We start from the raw sequence: 10111 nt of genomic DNA on the forward strand, positions 1-10111 counted from the left end.
TCTCCACGCCCCACTTTTTTTCTTCTTCTTCCCAGTCAGGCGACAGGACGTTCTGCCATTGGAGGCCCTGCATGGGAGGAGGAGACGCAGGGGTTTCTCAATGGGAGTCTCCTTCTCCCTGGCTGTGTTGTGATCCAATCACATCAAAGAGTGTCACAGACAAGGAGTTTTTTTCTTCCTGGCTGTGACTCTCACTGTGATTGGATTGAGGCACATGGAGAAGGAGACGCCCATTGAGAAACCCCGGCGTCTCTTCCTCCTTGATGCTCAGTATTAGCATACAGGGCAAGAAATATACAGGGGGGCACAGCAGAGTGGAGGAGTGCTATTTTTATAAACCAGACCAGGTGCGTGCCCACCCTAAAGGTATTTGGCTACTCCTGTGAGTAAAAATCAGGTCCTCTTTAATGTTGCCGAAGGTCATGCTAGGCAGCTAGGGGGACTGGGAAACTCTATTTCCGCTCATCCAGAGCACCTTGTGCTGAAGTGGGTATCTCAAGGCACCATAGGCCTAAGTTTTTGCTACGCAGCCCCAAATATGTCTTGCTCAAAGCCTGCAGTGAAGAGAAAGGTTGATGAGCACAGACAATTTCAGGAAAAGTGGGAAAAGCAATATTTCTTTATTGAGCACAAGGGCATCCCAACTTGTCTTATTTGCACAGAGAAAGTTGCAGTGCCCAAAGAATACAATTTGAAGCGTCATTACACAACTAGACATGCTGAGGAGTATGCAAAGTACCAGGAAGATGAGAGAGCCAACCAGGTTGCTAAACTTAAGACATGTCTGCTGAGGCAACAAGATTTCTTTAAGAAAGCAACCAAAGAGAATGATGCAGCAGTCGAAGCCAGCTACGTAGTTAGTATGATGATTGCTAAAGCAGGAAAGTCATTTAAAGAAGGGGAATTTATAAAAAAGTGCATGTTACAGGCTGCAAGTATTATCTCTCCAGAAAAGAAAGGTCAGTTTAGCAACGTCAGCCTTTCTTCCAACACCGTGGCAGAGCGCATTTCTGACCTTTCAAGTGACATTTATGATCAACTGTGTGAGAAAATAAAATGTTTCCGTGTATACTCAGTCGCTCTTGATGAGACCACAGACATCACCGACACTGCCCAGCTTGCAATCTATGTCCGGGGTGTTGATGACAATTTTGAAGTCACAGAGGAGTTGCTCTCACTAGTTCCAATGCATGGCCAGACCACCGCCCAAGAGATATTTCACCAGCTGTGTGATGCTTTTCAGAATGCTGGTTTGCCTTGGAGGAAGTTTGTCGGAATAACAACTGATGGAGCGCCATCAATGATCGGGAGGAAAAAAGGACTGGTGGCACTTGTTAATAAAAAAAAGGAAGAGGAAGGTTTAGAGGAGGTCATTGCTCTGCACTGCATTATCCATCAGCAGGCCCTTTGCAGCAAATGCCTGAAGTTTGACAACGTGATGTCTTTCGTTGTGAAATGCATCAACCAAATCAGATCCAGGGGCTTAAAACACAGAATGTTTCGTGCTTTTTTAGAGGAAATAGAGTCAGAATATGGGGATGTGCTCTACTTTACCGAGGTGCGTTGGCTCAGCAGGGGAAACGTATTGAAGAGATTTTTTGAGTTGAGAGCGGAAGTGAAAGCTTTTATGGAGAAAGATGGGGCTTCTGTTCCTTTGCTAAGTGATCCAAAATGGCTCATGGACTTGGCTTTTTTGGTTGATATCGCACATGAGCTTAATGTACTGAATAAGAGGTTACAAGGCCAGGGGCAACTTGTCAGTGCTGCCTATGACAGCGTGAGAGCGTTCTCTACAAAACTTATATTGTGGAAAGACCAGCTTTCTCAAACGAACCTTTGCCATTTCCCAGCATGCAAGTCACTCATTGATTCAGGCACACTATTCAGTCATGAGGAGTATGTGGATGTCATTTTGAGGCTACAGGAGGAATTTGATCATAGATTTGCAGACTTCAAGAGACACAGAGCCACATTTCAAATTTTTGCAGACCCCTTCTCCTTTGATGTGCAAGATGCCCCTCCAGTGTTTCAAATAGAGCTCATTGACCTGCAGTGTAACTCTGAACTCAAAGCCAAGTTTAGGGATGTGAGTGGAAAAGCAGACAAACTTGGGCAATTTTTAAGAGAATTGCCCCCCAGCTTCCCTGAGCTTTCCCGAATGTTCAAGCAGACCATGTGTCTATTTGGGAGCACATACTTGTGCGAAAAGCTCTTCTCTACCTTGAACTTCAATAAGTCAAAGTACAGGTCTAGAATTACTGATGCTCATCTTCAAGCTGTGCTGAGGGTCTCAACTGCTTCCTCACTTACGCCAAATGTGGCTCGGCTATGCAAGAGTAAGCGCTGTCAGATCTCTAGCAGCAAGAAGTAGGCAGATAAAGCCATGTTCAAACAGTTTATGTCCATTCATGTTCTAAAAGTTAAATGTTAAAGAACTGTTAATAAAGACATTTGAATCTGAATAATGATATTTTGTAAGCGCATTTTTTGTGGAAAACTTGATGCGGCCCAGCCTTACCCAGAATCTACCTCCAGCGGCCCCCAGGTAAATTGAGTTTGAGACCCCTGCCTTAGACTATTAGCTTAGTCTATTGTGTATGGAGGCTTAAAGGGGTTTTCCATTACTCAGACAACACCTTCTCAATCCATATGTGTGTCCCCCAGTAAAATAATAACACCTATACTCACCTCCAGTGCCAGCACTATTCCAGCGGTGTCTGCACTGGCTCTCCTGGGGATTGCATGTGTCATGGGTGTGTCAGAAGTGACAGACAGTCATCCTGCAGTTGGTTGCAGGAGATCTCTTCATTTGGCCTTACAGACAACTTCTTAGAATATGTATCTCTAGGACCCAGGGGCTAGCTTCCTCTGGCTAATTAACACCCTGGCCTGGATGTATAAATACCTGTTGTGAGCCAGAGGGAGGTGCCAGCGATATTCATTGCCCCTTGTGAAGGCTTGAGCAAGAGCAGTACTTCTTCCTCTCTGGTGCTAGAGAACGTGTGCGCATTTGTCTGGAGTCGAGTAAAGCTAAGCGATTTTCCCTTGTTTGTCCCCCATTGTTGTCTTTAGTGTTCAGTGGGGATCAACTAGTGCTCATCCTTTCTGTTCCCTAGCCTGAGCCTAATGCTAGGGATAGACAGGCTGAGGTACGCGTGCGGCGATTGGTGAAGAACCAATAAAGGGACATTAGTGGAGACAGGGTGACACTAGATCAGCCTAGGAGTTCTCCACTCCCCACTTTCCCTAGTCTGGGTTCCCTTTCCCCTTTTCCCTTTGTGTTGCACTTAGTCTTTCCCACACCTTACGTGACAGCATGACATTATGTCTCATGATTCCTAGGGGCAATCAGTGCTGACTTTACTCTCCCCGCCTTTGGCCAACTTGCATACATCCAGAGGAAGTGAGAGATGTTGCTGCTCTTACTTCCTCCGGATGTACAGATATGTGCTATAACTGGAGGCAGGAAGAGTGAAGCCAGCGCTGATTGGCAGCAGGGATCACTTGACATAACAATGTCACGTGATTCCAAGGAGAGCCAATGCCGACATGGCTGGAACACTGGAGGGGAGTATAGGTGTTATTATTTTACTGAGGGCAAAAATATATATATGGAGAAGGAGATGTCCGAGTAGTAGAAAACCCTTTTAAGTGTTGGCTACTACTTTCATGGATGTGGACAGAAAGCTCTTTCTGAGTTCATTAAGTAGTTCAATCTGACAAAGGTTTCCAATAGAGTTGGTGCGAGTCAATTCGCAGGACCCAGTCCATCAGCCACATCCATAATCTGTGACCGCTGCATCGGAGCCCTGAGAACCACCTCCTACATCCCGGCATCCACAGCTGTTCTACTGATTAGCCGGCCTGATGCAATGTCACATATGCATCACGCTGTAACCATAAAGATGCAGCTAATCAGAAGAGAAGCAGGGAATCTTGGAAGGTAGAAGGCAGGTCTTGAGGCTCCTGTCCAGCATCCAAAGATTACTGACGTGGCCGATGGACCGAGTGCTGTGAAACGAATCGCACCAACTATAGTTTTCAATTAAAACAACAATGTCTAAATGGCTAACCAATATTGCATTAAAGGATCTATCTACTTTATTTCTCCCCAAAACTGTGCCTCTCTTGTCCATGGGGTGTGTCTGGTATTGCAACTCAGCGCCCCATTGATTTGGTTAGGGATAAGCTACAATATCAGGCAGCGCTCATGGGTAGTGTGAAATGTGTATGGAGTGTGGTCTGTATCTATGCTATTCTCTTTGTTTGAAGATTTTTTTTATACATTTGTAGGTAACTCAAATGGATCATAAACTCAATCTCATAACCGATATGATTCACCACCTGATAGCAAACCAACAAAGCGGTCAGTCTACCAACAGAACACCGCACCGGAGCAACTCTCTGAACGACGGGAGCAACCTCTCCAGTACTCTGCTTACCTACCAACAGTTAACAGTGCCAAGACGAGACCAAGATAATGCATCTTGATGAACAAACACAAACTAGTTCTTCTACTGTCCTCAATGCAGATATTCATTATTTTAATGAATGCATTTATAAGCAGAAAGTAAAATGAATGATGAAATTAGACTGAGTATGGAGTAAGTGTGTAACACTGTAAAGGACGTCTTGTCTATTCTCTGTAGATCCTATCAGGGTTCATTGAAGGTTTCTTAGAGGAAGGGACATGGAACATATGTGTATTGCTCCATGTAGAAACATGCAAGAAAGCATCTGATACATTGATGAATCCTTTCTCAGGAAGATTGTAGCTCATCGGCCTGTGGGATCGTAAATCGCTACGGGTCGTGCTGTAAAACTGGCAATACAACTGAACAATTACCCTGATTTTTTTTATTGTATTAAAATACACTTTTTACATTGATTTTCAATTTTTGGGGGGACTAAAATGAAAATTCTTTTGAGAAAAATAGAAATAAATATTGTACTGTAGAAAATTACACTTCTTTTTTTTTACAATGTATTTTTGGTAAAAATGGTATTAAAGAGTTAATTTTTCTTTATGATTTCTGATCACAATTTTTTTTTTCTGGAATATTTTTTGACATCTGATCAAATGTATTGTATTTTCTCAAAAATGTTGATATTTGCACATTGATTGGTTTAAAGCAGTGATGGCGAATCTTTTAGAGACCGAGTGCCCAAACTGCAATCCAAAACCCACTAATTTATCACCAAGTGCCAACACGGCAATTTATCCTAAATATTGAGGTTTTACTGATACAAACAACTGATACAAAGAGCAGACGAGGGCAGCATAGAGCAGCCACAGACAGGAGCAGGGGTAAGAGACTGCAGAAATAAAGAATGTGCTCACCCACATCCTGGTATATATGCTGGCCCTCCCCTCAATCCTGGTATATATGCTGGCCCTCCCCTCAATCCTGGTATATATGCTGGCATTCCCCTCAATCCTGGTATATATGCTGGCCCTCCCCTCAATCCTGGTATATATGCTGGCCCTCCCCTCAATCCTGGTATATATGCTGGCCCTCCCCTCAATCCTGGTATATATGCTGGCCCTCCCCTCAATCCTGGTATATATGCTGGCCCTCCCCTCAATCCTGGTATATATGCTGCCCTCCCCTCAATCCTGGTATATATGCTGGCCCTCCCCTCAATCCTGGTATATATGCTGGCCCTCCCCTCAATCCTGGTATATATGCTGGCCCTCCCCTCAATCATGGTATATATGCTGACCCTCCCCTCAATCCTGGTATATATGCTGGCCCTCCCCTCAATCCTGGTATATATGCTGGCCCTCCCTTCAATCCTGGTATATATGCTGGCCCTCCCCTCAATCCCGGTATATATGCTGGTCCTCCCCTCAATCCTGGTATATATGCTGGCCCTCCCCTCAATCCTGGTATATATGCTGGCCCTCCCCTCAATCATGGTATATATGCTGGCCCTCCCCTCAATCATGGTATATATGCTGGCCCTCCCCTCAATCCTGGTATATATGCTGGCCCTCCCCTCAATCCTGGTAGATATGCTGGCCCTCCCCTCAATCCTGGTATATATGCTGGCCCTCCCCTCAATCCTGGTATATATGCTGGCCCTCCCCTCAATCCTGGTATATATGCTCCCTCCCCCCCCCCCCCCAGCCACTGTGCATCCCATATTAAAAAAAAAAAAAAACACATAATAAACCCTCCTCCTCACCTTCCTTCTTCTCCCGCGCAGCGTCCTCTCCTGTAGTCGGCACATCTAGCTGAAGTGTATTGCAGCGCACGTACTAGCCAGACCCGTGCGCGCTGCAGTACACGCTGCCAGCCGATGTTATGCTGGCCTCTGATTGGCCGGCAGCCGCTTCTGATTGTCCGGAAGCCGCTAGCCTCTGATTGTCCGGCCGAATTCATGCTGGCCTCTGATTGACCGGAAGCCGCTGGCCTCTGATTGACCGGCCGACGTCATGCTGGCCTCTGATCGGCCGGCAGCCGCTGGCCTCTGATTGGCCGGCAGCGTGTATTGCAGCTCACGGGCCTGGCAAGTTCGTGCGCTGCAATACACTTCAGCTAGATGCGTTTCCGTCCGAGAGAGATCGCACATCTAGCTGCAGTAGCGGAGCTGGTGCCGGCACTCGGCGGCTCAGAGTTCTCCCCCGCCGGCCCGATCCAGTAGCGCTAGTGCTGCGGCCATGGTGCCCACCAGGAGGGCTCTGCTGCCCCCTCTGCACGCTGCCATAGGTTCCCAGCACTGGTGTAAAGCATTTCTTCTTTTACAGCTGACGACCCAAAATTGGTGATTTTCTGAAAAAAAAAAAAAATGGCCAGTCTGCATTATATATGGTGGAAGTGAGAATCTATCATCTGGATAAGGGGGTGGTCTTCACAGAGGGGTCTATGGAGAGATGTCACTTTATAAGAAGCACATAGCATGGAAAACCGGGGGGAAGCCTTTTGGCTCCTTATGTTGCTCCAGTCCGGAATGCTCCACTATGGTCCATCCTTCTATAGTTCTTCTCTTACACTTTCTGCTGGTCGGTATATGGACGTATTCGCTCTATGCTGACAGGCACTCCCTTAGTATAGCCCATGTAATGCACGGCACCACAATGTTGTAGGTTCTGACTACTGTGTAAAAAAAACAACCACCCAGAGACTGGCCATAATCTTATAGTCTGGGTGTGAATACGCTGCAGGTATAGCTACACTTTTGTTGTGGAAATTTTGGTCATTTTATTTACCTTTTTGCATTTACCCAAATGAGGCTTGTGAGAAATCCTTAAATATGCTGCAGATTTCTCCTGTATGATGCTGACCAATCATAAGCAAGCAGCAACACTCAAAGAAAAGAAGAACACGCCCCCACCATAGCTCAAAGCGGGTTTCTTAGGGTATAAAGCTACGTTCTCACAATGAGTTTTTAGTGAGTTTTTACGCTGCATATTTTAGAAATAATGCAAGTAACCTATCTTAATGGGTGCAGAAATTCTGCAACATCAAAAACTCACCAAAAGCTCATCGTGGGAACCTAGCTTAAGATGTATAATGATGGCGAGTCCTGATCTCCTGGTCTAACCTTCTGCATGATTAGAAAGCAGAGGTAACAGCTCTTAGACAAGGAAGGAGCCGCACAGCTGAGTTTCTCTGTGTCACATTGCAAACCCTTTTATTGACTCCTGATTATGGAGTGTGCCAGTATCACACTTATGTCTTCTGTGCTAAAGCAACTTGTATTCTTTCTGCAGTGATATTAGGCTGTTATTACACCTCACACAGGAGCAGTGTGTTCTGGGTTACTTCTATGGTGAAATGTAATGACAGTCTGCTCTAATCTCACTGCAGAATGAGTACAAGTTGAGCACAACGGATCTAAGTGTGATACTGACACTGTGCTCTCATTTCTGGACAGGCAGTTTGGGATAGGCGCAGTACAGCAGAGGTGAGAGTGCCATAAGAGGAGGAAAGCTGTTAGAAAGGTTTGTAATGTTGCACAACTAAACTCTCTTGTGCTGCCCCTTCACCCACAGAGACCTTAACTGAAAGGTATTAGTCAGTTGTGTGCTCTAATCATGAAGGAGGTTAGCCCAGGAGACCAGGTCTGTATCCTTACATCTTAGACACTGAGAAATCTGCTCTAAGCTATGGTGGGGATGTGATCATCTTTCTTTTCAGTGTTGTCGTCTGCTTATAATTGGTCAGCATCATGCAGGGAGAAGAATTTCGCACCCCCAGTGAAAACTCTGATAACATCTACTTGGACTTATTTTTTTTAACTCATTAGGCGCCAAATACTTTCATTGCTAATATCTCCGCAAATGAAAGATAAAATAGAAAAAAAAAACATGAAAAATTTGGTGACAGGTCCTCTTTAGGATAAGACAACCCCTTTAAATGTAAGAATTGAATTTTAGTCGAAAAAATGTATGCAACAAAAATGCCACATGTGATTTGATCCAAAACATGCTGCATTTCAGGATGAGAGAAGCAAGTATTTGCAAAAAAAAGTTAAAAGGGGTGTTCACTGTTATGATATTGATAACTTATACTTAGGATGGACCACCAAGATCAGATTGGTAGAGTTCCAACACTCTGCCACCCCATTGATTCCATGCTGGAGCTGGTAACAGCTGATTGGTGGTGTTAGGATTTGGACACCTATCAATCTGATACTACTGACTTATATTGATGCCTTCTCCTAATTGATAAGTGGTAGCATACCCCTTTAAAACAATACGTAGTTTTTATTTAGTTGTAAGATGAAAGTGACTCTGCACATTAAGGCGTGTCATGGTCTGAGCACAAAATGATTCTAAGATTAGTTGCTGGCCTCTTGACCCGAACTTAAGAGCTTAAGGCCATGTTCATACATTCAGTAATTTGGTCAGTATTTTACCTCAGTATTAGGAAGCCAAAACCAGGAGTGGAACAATTAGAGGAAAAGTATAATAGAAACACGTCACTGATGAAACTTACTGAACGTGTGAAGGTGCCTAATAGAGACGCTGTGGAGAAGGACAGGAGCGCACACAAAATAGGGCAATAGCGTCTGATAAGGGGTCGGGATAATTGATGGCAGCGCTCACCTAGAGGTGTTGTGTGCAGTCACCACAGCTATAATGGTGTAGAAAGCCGCTGCTGCCCTGTGGCTGGAGGAAAGGTTCTTCAAGAGGTGGAATGGCAAAAATGGAAGCTGGCACATTTAGGTGGGCTGTGCTGCGGGAGTGAAGAGCTTGTTTTTTTTTATACCTTGAGAAAGGCCCTGGTCCATTGCAGAAACGCATTGATATTAATAAAAAACGTTTGGGAATCCCAAGGCTCTTCATTCCCACAGTGCAGCCCACCTAAACGTGCCAGCTTCCATTTCTGCCAATGTGGCCTAATAGACGTATATGAGGCTGTCAAAGATCGGGGCAGGAGACTCGCAAACAGCTTGTGCATCACGATCTATGACACACAGATGTGTGAATACGCCATTACTCTCATATAAGATTACCTGCATCAAGTTTCAAAGGAGCAATTGTAACCCTCTTTCAATTATTTAAAGGGATTTTCCCACAAACAAAATTCATTTTAATCAATAGATCTTGGAATAATAATAAGTTCCACAATTGGATGTGTTTAAATAAAATGTTCCTGTGCTGAGATAATCTTAGAAATATGCCCCTGCTGTGTACTGTGTAATGTCTGACCATACAGGAACATGGTCTGAACATACCACATCTCCTGGACGAGGAGGATGCAAAAGAGTATACAGACATTACAGCCGGGGATCACAGCCGATTCTTTATGTGAGGTAAAACAAGTTTTTAAACAGGCAGGGAAATGTTTTACCTCACAGAATCAGCTGCCATCCTGTGCTGTCCTGTCTGTATACTCTTTTGCTTCCTCCCATGGCCAGCTGTGTTCATGGGAGGTCCATTATGCATTCATTTGCTTTTCATGGCAAAAAAGGTGCAGCATGCAGCGCTATTCCTTACCATCCAAACAATGCAGACCTCGAAGACCACTCAGCGGCTTGCGTCAATGGGATCCAGGGGTGCCATATGGCAATGGATCCGCAGGGATCCAGCATTGAATTTTATTTCCCCTAATAACTGACTTAATGATGACCCTTCTAACACATCAGATGACTGTATGAT

General features: G+C 44.8%; 1 protein-coding gene across 1 annotated transcript; it reads left to right on the plus strand.

Annotated features, from left to right (window-relative positions):
* Positions 1 to 538: 538 nt before the first annotated feature.
* LOC141197288 (general transcription factor II-I repeat domain-containing protein 2-like) lies at positions 539 to 2371 on the plus strand. Its single transcript, XM_073662676.1, has one exon. The coding sequence runs from the start codon at positions 539 to 541 to the stop codon at positions 2369 to 2371; it is 1833 nt and encodes a 610-aa protein (XP_073518777.1).
* Positions 2372 to 10111: the final 7740 nt, after the last annotated feature.

This window comes from Phyllobates terribilis, unplaced genomic scaffold (assembly GCF_046119375.1).
Source record: "Phyllobates terribilis strain yellow unplaced genomic scaffold, ASM4611937v1 Scaffold_84__1_contigs__length_6523798, whole genome shotgun sequence".
In the NCBI taxonomy this organism is placed as follows: Eukaryota; Metazoa; Chordata; class Amphibia; order Anura; family Dendrobatidae; genus Phyllobates; species Phyllobates terribilis.

What these genes read in the sequence shown, in the direction of transcription:
- LOC141197288 (XM_073662676.1), top strand. Translation starts at nt 539, where the DNA reads ATGTCTTGCTCAAAGCCTGCAGTGAAGAGAAAGGTTGATGAGCACAGA.